Source organism: Haematobia irritans, chromosome 4 (assembly GCF_050003625.1).
Source record: "Haematobia irritans isolate KBUSLIRL chromosome 4, ASM5000362v1, whole genome shotgun sequence".
Lineage (NCBI taxonomy): Eukaryota > Metazoa > Arthropoda > Insecta > Diptera > Muscidae > Haematobia > Haematobia irritans.
The window spans coordinates 205,906,466-205,924,121 of NC_134400.1; the positions used below are offsets into that span (position 1 = coordinate 205,906,466).

A 17,656-nucleotide genomic window follows, 5' to 3' on the forward strand; every position below is an offset into this window, starting at 1 on the left:
CTAACTCAGTCATGCAATATTTCGTGGGTTCGGATAAGCGTTATGAGGCTCTAGAATTTTTGAATTTTCTCATAGCTTAACAGGTTGGCTGATAAGTCCCCGGTCTAACAAAGAAAAACACGTTTTTTTGCCAAAATTCGTTTTTATTATTCAACATAGTTCCCTTCAAGAGCGATACAACGATTATAACGACCTTCCAATTTTTTGATACCATTTTGGTAGTACTCCTTCGGTTTTGCCTCAAAATAGGCCTCAGTTTCGGCGATCACCTCTTCATTGCAGCCAAATTTGTTCCCTGCGAGCATCCTTTTGAGGTCTGAGAATAAGAAAAAGTCGCTGGGGGCCAGATCTGGAGAATACGGTGGGTGGGGAAGCAATTCGAAGCCTAATTCATGAATTTTTGCCATCGTTCTCAATGACTTGTGGCACGGTGCGTTGTCTTGGTGGAACAACACTTTTTTCTTCTTCATATCGTGCCGTTTTGCCGCGATTTTGACCTTCAAACGCTCCAGTAACGCCATATAATAGTCACTGTTGATGATTTTTCCCTTCTCATCGATAAAAATTACTTTGCCAGCGGACTTATGAGTCTTTCCACGCTTCGGAGACGGTTCACCGGTAGCTGTCCACTCAGCCGACTGTCGATTGGAGTCAGGAGTGCAGTGATGGATCCATGCTTCATCCATTGTCACATATCGACGGAAAAACTCGGGTGTGTTACGAGTTAACAGCTGCAAACACCGCTCAGAATCATCAACACGTTGTTGTTTTTGGTCTAATGTGAGCTCGCGCGGCAACCACTTTGCACAGAGCTTCCGCATATCCAAATATTGATGAATGATATGACCAACACGTTCCTTTGATATCTTTAAGGCCTCTGCTTTCTCGATCAACTTCATTTTACGGTCATTCAAAATAATTTTGAGGATTTTTTTGATGTTTTCGTCGGTAACCACCTCTTTCGGGCGTCCACTGCGTTCACCGTCCTCCGTGCTCATTTCACCACTCTTGAATTTTGCATACCAATCAATTATTGTTGATTCCCCTGGGGAAGATCCCGGAAACTCATTATCAAGCCAAGTTTTTGCTTCCACCGTATTTTTTCCCTTCAGAAAACAGTATTCCTTTTTTTCCATTTTTTCACAATAACAAAAGTTGCTTCACAAAAGACGCTCTATCTCACAAACTAATTGACTTACAGACGTCAAATTTTGACATGAATCATTTGAAGGTTGGTACTATATAAAAATAATGCATTTAATACTAGCGACTCAATCTATGTGTCAGACCGGGGACTTATCAGCCAACCTGTTAGAAATTTGTTGCCCTTCCGGGTGTCGGATTATATGGGTCTTATACCTAAAAGAGGTACCATACATTTTGTGCGCAAACATACTATCCTCTGGATCATGCAGCTCTTATTGTCATCAACACACAATTATCGCTATAGCCATCAACGCATAGGCAACGCATACAGTCTGGCAGTTCTATTTATAGATCATATTGTTAGACATACACAAGCCGATGTAAAGAAACTTTGCTTAAAGGAAACACACCACTACGAATCCTCTCCTGTTGTGTCTTATTTAAGACATGATATGAAGGGAATAGACTGTTTTTGTTTCTTTGGTGCCCTTCAGTCAAATACTTTTGCACAGGGAGTCAATTAGCATTGTAGCTATGCGTGCCAAATTTGGTTGCAATCGGTTCAGATTTAGATATAGCTCCCATATATATGTTTTTCTGATTTCGACTAAAATGATCAAAATACCAACATTTTCCTTGTAAAATCGCCACTGCTTAGTCGAAAAGTTGTAAAAATGAATCTAATTTTCCTAAACTTCTAATACATATATATCGAGCAATAAATCTTAAATAAACTTTTGCGAAGTTTCCTTAAAATTGCTTCAGATTTAAATGTTTCCCATATTTTTTTTACTAACATTGTGTTCCACCCTAGTGCATTAGCCGACTTAAATTTTGAGTCTATAGATTTTGTAGAAGTCTATCAAATTCTGTCCAGATCGAGTGATATTTAAATGTATGTATTTGGGACTAACTTTTATATATAGCCGCCAACACATTTGACAGATGTGATATGGTATCGAAAATTTAGATCTACAAAGAGGTGCAGGGTATAATATAGTCGGCCCCGTCCGACTTTAGACTTTCCTTACTTGTTTCTTTAGGTGTACAATAATTTTCATCCCCATAAAGTGTTATCATATTCCCGCTTAATATATCCCATAGGGTGCCAAATACAAACATGATTACAATTCCTTGCAACTCTGTAACCTATGAATGACGATGACCTAGTTAACGCATTCAATGAAAATCAATGTGAATCCATTTAGTCACGCATTTCAACACTCGCCACCACACATGCAAACAAACTCACACTCATAGCCATAGACAAAAGAGGAACAAGAGCCGAACGAAGTTTTCCAACACGCAGGTTCCCCATTAGAACAAGTTAAGTATGGTGGTCGCTACAAAGGACATTGTCTCCACTAGGAAGGATAATCCGTTTCAATCAATCAGACAAGAAAAACACACATTTCATATACGGGTGAAGTTTCACCAATACCATCATTATTAGTCTTTAGTACAAAGGAATACATTTACGTACATAGAGGCAAAGTCATTATGGCGATAAAGACAGTTATTAGCTACCCATTCAAATCTGAGTGACATTCAATGCAACACGAATGGCTGGTCACATGCAAGCGCCCTGTTATCACTGCATGGGCTATTTATCGAAAAAAAAGAAAACCAACTTTTGTTTTGTAATCGGATCGGATGATCCGATTCATCCCTCCTAGAGACTCCGTAAGTTAAATCTGGGATCGGTTTATAGTGGGGACTAAATATCATTATGGACAGATATGTACCAATTTGTGCAAGGTTTTTGGCAGCCATATAGTAACAAAACTATCCAAATTTCAACCGGATCGGATGAAATTTGCTTATCCTATGGGCTCCGGAAATTAAATCTGGAGATCGGTTTATATGGGGATAAATATATAATTATAGACCGGAAGAGACCAATTATTGCTAGGTTGTTAGAAGCTATACACGAGCATAACTTATAAAATTTCAATCAGATTGGATGAAATTCACCCTCCAGATTTCAAATCTGGGGGTCGGATTATATGGTCCTATACCTAAACGAGGTTCGATATGAGCCATTTGCAATGCCATCCGACCTACATCAATAATAACTAGTTGTGTCAAATTTCAAGGTTGTTTCCTTCGGAAATTAGTGTGATTTCCACACACAGCGAACCGAAACGAGGACCATACATTTTGTACGCAAACATACTATCCACTGTATCATGCAGCTGTTAGGTTAGGTTAGGTGGCAGCCCAATGTGTCAGGCTCACTTAGACTATTCAGTCCATTGTGATACCACATTGGTGAACTTCTCTCTTATCACTGAGTGTTGCCCGATTCCATGTTAATCTCAATGACAATGGACCTCCTTTTTATAGCCGAGTCCGAACGGCGTTCCACCACTCAGAGAAGCTTTCAAAACCCTCAGAAATGTCACCAGCATTACTGAGGTGGGATAATCCACCGCTGAAAAACATTTTGGTGTTCGGTCGAAGCAGGAATCGAACCCATGACCTTGTGTATGCAAGGCGGGCATGCTAACCATTGCACCACGATGGCTCCATCATCATGCAGCTGTTATTGTCATCAAAACACAATTATCGCTATAGCCATCAACGCATAGGCAACGCATACAGTCTGGCAGTTCTATTTATAGACCATATTGTTAGACAACAGGTTGGCTGATAAGTCCCCGGTCTGACACATACATGGCGTCGCTAGTATTAAATGCATATAATTTTATATAGTACCAACCTTCAAATGATTCGTTTCAAAATTTGACGTCTGTAAGTCAATTAGTTTGTGAGATTTGTCTTTTATGAAGCAACTTTTGTTATTGTGAAAAAAAATTGGAAAAAAAGGAATTTCGTGTTTTGATAAAATACTGTTTTCTGAAGGGGAAAAATACGGTGGAAGCAAAAACTTGGCTTGATAATGAGTTTCCGGACTCTGTCTCTGGGAAATCAACAATAATTGATTGGTATGCAAAATTCAAGCGTGGTGAAATGAGCATGGAGGACGGTGAACGCAGTGGGCGCCCGAAAGAGATGGTAACCGACGAAAACATCAAAAAAATCCACAAAATGATTTTGAATGACCGTAAAATGAAGTTGATCGAGATAGCTGATGCCTTAAATATATCAAAGGAATGTATTGGTCATATCATTCATCAATATTTGGATATGCGGAAGCTTTGTGCAAAATGGGTGCCGTTCGAGCTCACATTTGACCAAAAACAACAACGTGTTGATGATTCTGAGCGGTGTTTGCAGCTGTTAACTCGTAATTCACCCGAGTTTTTCTGTCGATATGTGACAATGGATGAAACATGGCTCCATTACTACACTCCTGAGTCCAATCGACAGTCGGCTGAGTGGACAGCGACCGGTGAACCGTCCCCGAAGCGTGGAAAGACTCAAAAGTCCGCTGTCAAAGTAATGGCCTCTGTTTTTTGGGATGCGCATGGAATAATTTTTATCGATTATCTTGAGAAGGGAAAAACCATCAATAGTGGGGAGCCACCGTGGTGCAATGGTTAGCATGCCCGCCTTGCATACACAAGGTCGTGGGTTCGATTCCTGCTTCGACCGAACACCAAAAAAAAAGTTTTTCAGCGGTGGATTATCCCACCTCAGTAATGCTGGTGACATTTCTGAGGGTTTCAAAGCTTCTCTAAGTGGTTTCACTGTAATGTGAAACGCCGTTCGGACTCGGCTATACAAAAGAGGTCCCTTGTCATTGAGCTTAACATGGAATCGGGCAGCACTCAGTGATAAGAGAGAAGTTCACCAATGTGGTATCACAATGGACTGAATAGTCTAAGTGAGCCTGATACATCGGGCTGCCACACAGATAAAAATAAGTTTGAGAACCAATAACTTTTGTTGGAAAACCAATAATAAAATTTGTTAATTTTCCTGCAACAAACTAATTTGTACTTTTAATAACCATTATTACAAAAAAGTTGTTACCAATCGTTACCATCACAAGGCAACAAATAATTTGTGTTCTCAATAACATAATTTGTAAGTAATTTGTTGAGCATCCAACAGTACAAAATATTTGTTGTTGAACGTTACGTTTAATCCTCAACAAATATTTTTGAATTTGAACGAAAAATTTTGTTGGAGTCTATCAATGACCTGCAACAAATTTATTGGTGTATTGACAAAAAATTAAATTGAAATTAAAATTGACAGAATTATGCTATGAATTGCACCAAAAATGCAAATATGCCGGAAACATTTTGGAGATATTTTGTTAAGTACACACAGAGAAGGAATATGACCAAAATGTTATTTTTGGACCGGGAAGATGTAACATTTTTGTGTCCTATACTCAGTTTTGTAAATGTATGACGATTTTAAATTTGAGTAGTCCAGGGTCTAGCAAGCATTTTGACAACTATTTGCCCAGTGCTATATATTCTAGTTAATTAGAATTGTAATAACTGTAATCCCGATATTAATATGGTTTTATTAATTATCTCATACAACAAACACATTTAAGAAACTACCAAATTGAAAAATATAAATTTTTTACAGACATTTATACATGCTTTTCTGTATTCTCTGATGAGTGAGCTCTTTGCTTGCTATCATACACATGCATGTGCTCATACTTATATTATTCTAACGGTATTCTTCGCATACTTCTTTTAGCTTTCGTACATATTCTCAGCGATGTGCGCGTAACCAGTCTTGTATTTTTGTTTTTGTTTTCATATCGATAGCAGTCAACTATTTTCGCAACAAAACTATTTGTTGAAAATTCATAATATTTCTATTATTTCCTCTGTCAAGCATCTACAAACACATTTCAACAACAAATGCCTCATATTCAATAGACAAATTTGTTGAGCATTAGCAGATTTTACAAACAAATAAAGTTGTTAATATTTATTTGCAGTTATTTTTTTGTGTGCACCTAACCTAACCTAACATAACCATCAATAGTGACTATTATATCGCGGCAAAACGGCCCCATAAGAAGAAGACAACGCACCGTGCCACAAGTCATTGAGAACGATGGCAAAAATTCATGAATTGGGCTTCGAATTGCTTCCCCACCCACCGTATTCTCCAGATCTGGCCCCCAGCGACTTTTTTGTGTTCTCAGACCTCAAAAGGATGCTTGCAGGGAAAAAAATTGGCTGCAATGAAGAGGTGATCGCCGAAACTGAGGCCTATTTTGAGGCAAAACCGAAGGAGTACTACCAAAATGGTATCAAAAAATTGGAAGGTCGTTATAATCGTTGTGTCGCTCTTGAAGGGAACTATGTTGAATAATAACAACGAATTTTGACAACAACAAAAATGTGTTTTTCTTTGTTAGACCGGGGACTTATCAGCCAAACCTGTTACACAAGTCGATGTAAAGAAACTTTGCTTAAAGGAAACACACCACTACGAATCCTGTGTCTTATTTAAGACATGATATAAAGGAAATAGTCTGTGCTTTAGGAATAAAAAGTATATTTTTATTGCAAAAATAAAAATTTTTGTAACAAACAACTTTTTTCGAAAGAATTTGAAAAACTTTAAAAAAAGAACAACGCTTTCAAATTTTTTCTTTGTGTTTTTAAAAAATCAGTACTTCGTAGAGTTATCGGCAGAATATCAAGTTATACCCCAATATATTGTGACCAATGGTACGACCCTCAACGTATGAATTATGAAGTACGAGTATAACAAAATAGAATAATTAGCTCCATATGTTTGTTTCATTACACACAGTAAACATTCTATTATGGATGGAAAGAAAGCTAGACTTGTTTGCTAAAATATGAACCAGAAAAACAAAATGAGAAGATTTAATGATGGTGAATGAATTTTGAATGAAAATGTGTTTGATTTGTTTTGTATTTTGCTCTCTCATTTCATTTTTTTTTGCCATTTTTGTTTTTTCTTTGGATTTCTATGTTCCTGTCATCTACATTCTCAGACGACAATGGGGGCGTTCAGCAGCATTCAGTGAGCACTCAATGAGTAGTGGGCCATTAGAGAATGTGTAGTGAATCTATGGATGGCTATAGTTTGAGTAGTCCATCAAAATCATCATCATCACCATCAGCACAGCCATCATAGCCCAGCATCTTTTGTTGGTTGTAATAAGTGGCCCTCTATTGAAATCCAAGAGTCTTCTTCTCAAGTCCATATGGTTATGAAAATGAAATTGTTTTGGTAACACTCACAGACAGACAGACAGACGAACGAAAAAAGGCAGATAATAAACGGCCAACATCAATTAAGAATAAAGCTTAAGCCTTGTGTGGCGGGTAAAAGGACAGTCGATGACAAGAACAATGGGACTAGAGATGTCCATTTTGAAATAAAAATGTATCTAAATTTAGATTAGGTTAGGTTAAAGTGCCAGCCCGATTAAGATTCAGGCTCACTTAGACTATTCAGTCCATTTTGATACCACATTAACTAAAGGTACCTATTACATATGAGCACTTCCAGTTTTAACCGCTGAACCTTCTCGATTATTTTTCTTCGTTGAACCAACCAGATTGTTCCGAAAACATTAGCAGACTGCTTAAGTTAACGTTTTCCAGATCCGCCAGTAATCTGAAGCTATATGCTCCTAAAAGTTGCTTGCGCTTTACACAAAATGCACGACACTCACACAAGAGGTGTAAATTTGGAGTCCTATAAAGATTTTGCTGTTTTTAAGTCATAAATACAAAAATAATTTTTATTTGCGAAATCGCATAAAAGATAGAGTAATGATATAAAGCATCAACTTTATAATTTTTTTTTTCTATCAAATGAAATAAGGGTTGTTGATATGTAATGCAATAAAGTAAAGCTCTATATATTTTTTTATACCCTCCATCATAGGATGGGGGTATATTAACTTTGTCATTCCGTTTGTAACACATCGAAATATTGCTCTAAGACCCCATAAAGTATATATATTCTGGAACGTGGTGAAATTCTGAGTCGATCTAAGCATGTCCGTCCGTCCGTCCGTCTGTTGAAATCACGCTAACTTCCGAACGAAACAAGCTATCGACTTGAAACTTGGCACAAGTAGTTGCTATCGATGTAGGTCGGATGGTATTGAAAATGGGCCATATCGGTCCACTTTTACGTATAGCCCCCATGTAAAGGGACCCTCAGATTTGGCTTGTGGAGCCTCTAACAGAAGCATATTTCATCCGATCCAGCTGAAATTTGGTATATGGTGTTGGTATATGGTCTCTAACAACCATACAAAAATTGGTGCACATCGTTCCATAATTATATATAGCCCCCATATAAACCGATCCCCAGATTTGGCTTGCGGAGCCTAAAAGAGAAGCAAATTTCATCCGATCCGGCTGAAATTTGGTACATGGTGTTGGTATATGGTCTCTAACAACCGTGCAAAAATTGGTTCACATCGGTTCATAATTATATATAGCCCCCATATAAACCGATCCCCAGATTTGGCTTGCCGAGCCTCAAAGAGAAGAAAATTTCATCCGAGCCGGCTGAAATTTGGTACATGATGTTGGTATATGGTCTCTAACAACCATGCAAAAATTGGTCCATATCGGTCCTTAATTATATATAGCCCCCATATAAACCGATCCCCAGATTTGGCTTGTGGAGCCTCAAAGAGAAGCAAATTTCATCCGATACGGCTGAAATTTGGTACATGGTATTAGTATATGGTCTCTAACAACCATTCAAAAATTTTTCCATATCGGTCCATAATTATATATAGCCCCCATATAAACCGATCCCCAGATTTGAACTCCGGAGCCTCTTGGAGGAGCAAAAATCATCCGATCCGGTTCAAATTTGCAACGTGGTGTTAGTATATGCACGCAAAGAAAAAAAACGTTTGGAAAACGTGTACCGAAAACGTTTTTCTTTTGTTAGAGTTTTTTGAATTGCTTCGAAAATTTTAAACTTTTATCACCAAAAAAATTCGTTTGTTACAAAGTTTTTATTTTTTCAATAAAAAAAAGTTAATTTTGAAACAACAACAGAGTCCATTTCGTTTATATCAAACACTGTTCTTTTCTGACTTTTGGCCTTTAATAAAACACATTTTACAGTTCAAAATTTAATATAGTACAATGTAATGTTGAACATTTTTTCGGAATCTTCCGAACATATGTAGAATGTATGTAAAAAAAAAAACAACAAAAACAAAAAAACTTTGGTCGAAGCAGGGATCGAACCCACGACCCTTGGCATGAGAGTCAGACGTAGCAACCACTGCTCCACGGTGCCAAACTAAATGTTTGTTTCTGTTAAATAAACTTTGTTTATTCGGTTCGTGGGCGCCGCAAGCTATGCTATATAAATATAACTTATATGGATAATTATCTATTGATGACCATAACAGGTACATAGCTCAGTGGTTAGTGTGTTGGCTTACATGGTCCGCGGTTCGATTCTCCGTCCAGGCGAAAGGTAAAAAAATTTTAAAAATTTATAAATTCGTATAATTTCTTCTACATTGTTGGTATTACAGGAAAAGGTGTTAAGAACTAAAAAAACTCGTGGATGTGAGAAAGATGTGAGGGAAAATGCAATTAGCAAGAAAAACATTTTTTTAGTTAGTCTTTATGAAATTGTTGTTACATCCTGGAAAAGAATAAATGTTTATCACAAAACCTATATACTTTTCTTCCAAATACACTTCCTTACAGCGAAAAGCAAATAAGAAACGAACTTTGTTTGTCTAAAATTTCGTTTGGGAGGAAAGAATTATCTTTTTGCGTGTGGCCGCTAATAACCATGCCAAAATAGGTCCATATCGGTTTATAGTTATATATAGCCGATGCCCAATCACAAAAAAATTGGTCCATATCGGTTCATAATCATGGTTGCCATTCGAGCGAAAAATAATCTAGCAAAATTTTATTTCTATAGAAAATTTCGTCAAAATTTCATTCCTATTGAAAATGTTGTCAAAATTTTAAATCTTTTGAAAATTTTGCCCAAATTTTACTTCTATAGAAAATGTTGTCAACATTTTATTTCTATAGAAAATTTTGTCAAACTTAATTATATACATACGTATTTAATCAGCCTTTTTAAGTTTAATATATACCACGTATGGGATACGTGGTATATATTACGGTACGGTTTAAGATACCTTGCCATCGGCAAGTGTTACCGCAATCCAAGTAATTCGATTGTGGATGACAGTCTTCAGTGGAGGGTACATAAGCTTCGGCCTGGCCGAACTTACGGCCGTATATACTTGTTTTTTTTTTTTTTAATTTATTCAAATGTTGATTTTTGGAACGAGTTAACCGCACGCAGAGAAGGACATATGATCACCTCAAACATGTTTCAAGAGCAAAATGTTCTTTTTGTATGGTGACCATTTAACATGTTTGTAGCAAAAATGTTGTTTTCTCGTCAAACATTACATGCTTACCGACATCGTATACATACTTTCCGAGAAAATAACATGATTGCGACAAACAAGTTACATTATTACCATCCAAAAATAACATTTTTCTGTTGAAACATGTTTGAGGTGATCATATTCCTTCTCTGGGTGCGTGCACATGAAGTTTCTTTAACTGCGTTTGTGCGTGTATTACACACTTGTCTATAAATAACCGTCTCCGAAGCGTGGAAAGACTCAAAAGTCCGCTGGCAAAGTAATGACCTCTGTTTTTTGGGATGCGCATGGAATAATTTTTATCGATTATCTTGAGAAGGGAAAAACCATCAACAGTGACTGTTTTATGGCGTTATTGGAGCGTTTGGAGGTCGAAATCGCGGCAAAACGGCCCCATATGAAGAAGAAAAAAGTGTTGTTCCACCAAGACAACGCACCGTGCCACAAGTCATTGAGAACGATGGCAAAAATTCATGAATTGGGCTTCGAATTGCTTCCCCAGCGACTTTTTCTTGTTCTCATACCTCAAAAGGATGCTCGCAGGGAAAAAATTTGGCTGCAATGAAGAGATGACCGCCGAAACTGAGGCCTATTTAGTGGCAAAACCGAAGGAGTACTAACAAAATGGTATCAAAAAATTGGAAGGTCGTTATAATCGTTGTATCGCTCTTGAAGAGAACTATGTTGAATAATAAAAACGAATTTTGACAAAAAAAATGTGTTTTTTCTTTAATAGACCTGGGACTTATCAGCCAACCTGTTAGATATTTATTTGTTTTTTTTTTTTAATTTTTTTTTTTTTTTAAATTTTGTATATTTGTGGTAAGAGTTTATTCAAATGTTGATTTTTGGAACGAGTTAACCGCACGCAGAGAAGGACATATGATTACCTCAAACATGTTTCAAGAGCAAAATTTTATTTTTGTATGGTAACCATTTAACATGTTTGTGGCAAAAATGTCTCTCGTCAAAAATTACATGCTTACCGACATCGTATACATACTTTCCGAGAAAATAACATGATTGCGACAAACAAGTTACATGGTCACCATCCAAAAATAACATTTTGCTCTTGAAACATGTTTGAGGTGATCATAGTCCTTCTCTGGGTGTGTGCACATGAAGTTTCTTTAACTGCGTTTGTGCGTGTATTACACACATATCTAAAAATAAATCGGCTTGGTTGCATTCGTTTCTTGCGTACTGATGACTATAACAATATAGTCATCAGTACGCACTACCAAGCAGTGGTGCGAACTGTTTTTGGCTGAAAATCGTCAATATGAAAAATATTTTTCGTCAAAATCGTCAATTCATCCCAAAGAATTCGTCAAAAAATCGCCACCCATAAAACAGCTGAAAAAAAGATTTAGGTACAAAATAAAAGTTTTATTCAAACATCTGAGGCATCCATATATTGTTTACACAATAAAGCTGTTATTAAAAAAAAAGTATAATTCATTTTAGTTACATGAATAATGCCGTTTACATCTCTAATTAAGTCATATAGTTTCCAGTTTTTTAACGACGATTATTTGAAATAAATTTTTAATTAATTTAAAATAATATATCTGATTGTGACCACATGTACTACATTGTTTAACAAAATTTTCTTGACAGAAAAATTTCCTATCCTCCAAGCGAATTTAAATCCTTATTTAATTCTTTATTATTATTTCTATTATCGGTAATGAATAAATAAAATTAATTTAACTAAACTGGATTATTTAGCTTTAAATAGTTTTTCGACAAAAGAATACCTTGCAATGTTTAAGTTTCAAAGGGATTCCGAATTTTAGGTTTATTTATATTGATTGCTTTGGAATTTCTTTCTACATTGGAGACGGCTGGAAGCAAGCTACAAATAAATTGTCATATTATTGAGATCCAAAATAACTTGTTTACATTACAACTTATGAAAATCGTCAACTTATAACTACATCCCTTTGAAAAATCGTCAAATCGACATAAAAACCCTTAAAAGGAAACACTTGAGTCGAACATTTTAAAAAATCCTCATCTCATAACTACATTGTTTAAAATCGTCGTCAAATCGTCAGAGGCCAAATTCACTATCAAAAATCGTCAGAGTTGGCACCGCTGCTATCAAGTCAAAGAGACAAAACAACAATTTAAATTAAATATGAAAATTTAACTCCAATGCAATCCCTATTCCAACACCCATTAGAAACTGGGACAATATTCTGCGGTCTCAAGTCCTTCATTCATTTTATCTCGTTTATGAAAATGGGAACATTTATAGAAAACATAAAAAGAACGAACCCCTCTTTCTTCCCTATATTAGCAATGATTGGTTGACATTGTTGCTATTACTGTCACTGGTACTACTTTCGATTTCATTTAATTATCAATTTCAATTTATCTTTTGCTATAGAAGATGACTTATAATATAATTGTTTTTTTTCTTTTTAATATATTTTCAATATGTGTAAATTTTATGTTCTTGCTCATTTGCAGTTCTTTAACGACAGCAACATAACACAACTGAATTGAAGAACGGTATGGTGAAAATGGAATCCACAGAAGAACAGGATAGAAAGTTGGTTTTGGAGTTTATACATTTGCTGGAAAAGTCCAAACAATTATTTAACGGTTTAAGGTAAGTGAAAAGTTAATAGTTTTTATACCCCGCTCCACACTGTGGAACAGGGTATTATAAGTTAGTGCATATGTTTGCAACACCCAGAACGAGACGAGATAGACACATGGTGTCTTCGGCAAAAATGGGAGGGCTCTTGAGTCGATATAGCGATGTCCGTCTGTCCGTGAACACATTCTTGTAATCAAAGTCTAGGTCGCAGTTTTAGTCCAATCGACTTCAAATTTGGCACAAGTATGTGTTTTGGCTCAGAATAGATCCCTATTGATTTTGGAGAAATCGGTTCAGATTTAGATATAGCTCCCATATATATATATAAATATAAATATAAATATATATATATATATATATATATATATATATATATATATATATATATATATATATATATATATATATATATATATATATATATATATATATATATATATATATATATATATATATATATATATATATATATATATATATATATATATATATATATATATATATATATATATATATATATATTTCGCCCGATATGGACTTATATGGCACAAGACGAACAATTAGTACTATAGTCAAGTGTGCCAAATTTTATTGAAATCGGATCAGATTTAGATATAGCTTCCATATATATCTTTTGCCCGATATGGACTAATACGGTCCCAGAAGCCAGAGTTTTACCCCAATTTGGTTGAAATTTTGCACAGGGAGTAGAATTAGCATTATAGCTATGCGTACCAAATTTGGTTGAAATCGGTTCAGATTTAGATATATCTCCCATATATAGCTTTCGCCCGATTTACACTCATATGACCACAGAGGCCAATTTTTAACTCCGATTTAGTTGAAATTTTGCACAGGGAGTAAAATTAGCATTGTAGCTATGCGCGCCAAATTTGGTTGAAATCGGTTCAGATTTAGATATAGCTCCCATATATAGCTTTCGCCCGATTTACACTCATATGACCACAGAGGCCAATTTTTAACTCCGATTTAGTTGAAATTTTGCGCAGGGAGTAGAATTAGCATTGTAGCTATGCGCGCCAAATTTGGTTGAAATCGGTTCAGATTTAGATATAGCTCCCATATATATCTTTCGCCCGATTTACACTCATATGACCACAGAGGCCAATTTTTTGCTCCGATGTAGTTGAAATTTTGCACAGGGAGTAGAATTAGCATTTTAGCTATGCGCGCCAAATTTGGTTGAAATCGGTTCAGATTTAGATATAGCTCCCATATATAGCTTTCGCCCGATTTACACTCATATGACCACAGAGGCCAATTTTTTGCTCCGATTTAGTTGAAATTTTGCACAGGGAGTAAAATTAGCATTGTAGCTATGCGCGCCAAATTTGGTTGAAATCGGTTCAGATTTAGATATAGCTCCCATATATATGTTTTTCTGATTTCGACAAAAATGGTCAATATACCAACATTTTCCTTGTAAAATCGCCACTGCTTAGTCGAAAAGTTGTATAAATGACTCTAATTTTCCCAAACTTCTATTACATATATATCAAGCGATAAATCATAAATAAAATTTTGCGAAGTTTCCTTAAAATTGCTTCAGATTTAAATGTTTCCCATATTTTTTTTTACTAAAATTGTGTTCGACCCTAGTGCATTAGCCGACATAAATTTTGAGTATATAGATGTTGTAGAAGTCTATCAAATTCTGTCCAGATCGAGTGATATTTAAATGTATGTATTTGGGACAAACGTTTCTATATAGCCCCCAACACATTTGACGGATGTGGTATGGTATCGAAAATTTAGATCTACCAAGTGGTGCAGGGTATAATATAGTCGGCCCCGCCCGACTTTTGACTTTCCTTACTTGTTTCAGTATAGTTTTACACGCAAAAAAATAATTCCATCTTCCCAAATGAAATTTTAGACAAACAACCATCGTTTACAATTTTTTTGCTGTAAGAATTCTTTTTGGAAAAAGAGTAACATATATTTTTTGTGATAAACGTTGAAGACTAACTAAAAAAATAATTTTCTGGCTAATTACATCTTCTCTCAAATCTTCCTCACTTCTACGCGGTTTATTTAGTTCTTAGCTTTTTTCTGTAATACAATCATTGGACATTGCAGTTTGTAAGCCAACACACTATCCACTGGGCTACTTAGCTGTTATTTTCATCAATAGACAATTATCGTTATAGCCATTTACGCTAAAGCAACACACACAGTCAAGAAGTTATATTTATAAAGCATAGTTGTCTGCGCCCACAAGATTTAAAGAAACTTAATTTGAGAGAATCATACACCTTTCTTTAAAATGATGTACCAAATATAGTGCTTCAAATAAACGAAATGGACTATGATTTAAAATTTTTTTATTATTGCAAAAATATATGGTGATAAATATTTGAACTTTTTGAAAGAAGAAGAAAAAAACAACGTTTATGATACCCGTTTTCCAAACTTTTTTGTGTGTAACTATTTAATGAGATACACCTTACGGACTACTTGCCTCAGTGAATCTGAATTACCAAGACCAAAATTAATTTTAATTTTTTTATTTTTCCATCATTAATATAGCTCTTCATTTATTTTTGCAGAGATCTACCACAATATGGACATCGTCAGTGGCAGGCCTATTTTGGACGCACCTTCGATGTTTACACAAAACTCTGGAAATTTCAGCAACAACATCGTATGGTTCTGGACTCGAAATATGGTTTGAAAAGATGGCAGATAGGTGAAATTGCAAGTAAAATTGGACAGCTTTACTATCATTACTAGTAAGAACCTTGGATTTTGTGGAAAGGGAACGGGAGGGGGAAACACTCTAACAATTGTAATTTAACTCTCAATTTTTTTCTTTTGTTATTGACACAGTTTAAGAACCAGTGAAACGAATTACCTGAATGAAGCGTATCAATTTTATGCAGCTATTAGAGGTAGAGCCTATTATTCCAGAGCCATAAAGGAAGATCGTCCCGATTTAATGGTGAAAAAGCTACGCTATTATGCTCGTTTTATTGTGGTTTGTTTGTTATTGAAGAAAATGAAATTAGTACGAGAATTGGTTACCGAATTAGAAAAACAAATACAGGAATATACCACCACGTAAGACCATGATTCCCCAGGGAATAGGCATATGAACAATTTAAACAAAAAATCTAATTGCATTTTCTTTTTTCTATTGCAGTTATGAACCTGAAGACCATTTAGAATGGTCATTAGTTTTGGAAGAAATTAAAGGCTTTATTAAAGCAGAAGCAGCAGTAGCCGTTCTTCATGCGGATTCCAATCCCATCGTACTATCACACAGGTACTTGCTTTCACATCCATCTCATCACAATTACCCAATATTTTGCCCGTGCTTTCTTTGGGGAAGGAAAAATTGAATGAAGAGAAAAAATTGTTTAAAATTAGTAGTAAATTAATTTTTTCCAAAAAAAAAACACAAAAAGAAAAAATACTTATTTTTATTTTAATTTTAAATTTTTGATTTACTTGTTTTTTTGTTTTTTTTTTATTACAATTCAAAAATGAATGAAATTTGACTAAAAACTCTTCTTATAATTTTGGGAGGTATACAAGTTATGCTTTATATATTATTTTAAGATTTTTTATTTAACGCAATTTTATTTCCTTTATAAAAGACTCGTATTTTATTTAACTAAATGTAGTTGAAAATGCATTTGTTTTTTTTTTTTTAAATGGCAGTATATAAAATTGTGCTTATCACAGAAGACTTGAAACAATATCACTCACTCGAATCACTCATTCATTCATTCATCCATCCATTATGTCACTCATGAATCATTCATTGACTAATCTTTCTAACTCATTCTGTAGTTACCATGCATGCGATTTACATGCATAAATGTACTCTATACTCATTGTTAAGCACTCATATGATTACTAATACCATAAGCCTATGAATATATATGTAGACGCCCCAAGTGAATTAACAGTGCTGTTGTTTGTCTACAGAGCCCAATCATTACACTGTAAACAAATATATTGATTTAATATGTAAGATCCTAAATTTTAAGACGCGCAATTTACACAATATCAAGAGCCATTTATTTTTTTTTTTTTTCAAAATGAAGAAATGTTCATTAAAAGAAAGTTCATAATTTCTGCTTTTAAATTTTCCTCATTAAATTTTAAGTCATATATACGGTTGCCACAGTTGGTAGAATTTTTTACAAATTTTATATAGAAATAAAATTTTGACAAAATTTTCAATAGAAATAAAATTTTCACAAAATTTTCTATAGAAATAAAATTTTCACAAAATTTTCTATAGAAATAAAATTTTCACAAAATTTTCTATAGAAATAAAATTTTGACAAAATTCTCTATAAAAATACTTTCTCTCCGTCGCTTAAGCAATTCTTTTAGTTCCATAGTAACAAAATTTTGTCCAAATCTTCTATAGAAATAAAAATTTGAAAAAATTTTCTATAGAAATAAAATTTTGAAAAAATGTTCTATAGAAATAAAATTTTGGCAAAATTTTCTATAGAAATAAAATTTTGACAAAATTTTCTAAAGAAATAAAATTTTCACAAAATTTTCTATAGAAATAAAATTCTGAAAAAAAA

The 17,656-nt window shown here is 34.7% G+C and overlaps 1 protein-coding gene across 4 annotated transcripts in view; it reads left to right on the forward strand.

The window, feature by feature from the left end:
- The window catches only part of LOC142236100 (protein SCAI), a 55,310-nt gene that overhangs the window by 19,183 nt on the left and 18,471 nt on the right, over positions 1-17,656 (forward strand). For all 4 annotated transcript variants that reach the window (XM_075307349.1, XM_075307351.1, XM_075307350.1 and 1 more), the window contains exons 2-5: positions 12,953-13,094; positions 15,656-15,838; positions 15,936-16,166; positions 16,249-16,371. In XM_075307349.1, coding sequence (XP_075163464.1) covers positions 12,997-13,094; positions 15,656-15,838; positions 15,936-16,166; positions 16,249-16,371 — 635 coding nt within the window. In that variant the 5' untranslated portion in view covers positions 12,953-12,996. The remainder of the gene's footprint in view (positions 1-12,952; positions 13,095-15,655; positions 15,839-15,935; positions 16,167-16,248; positions 16,372-17,656) is intronic.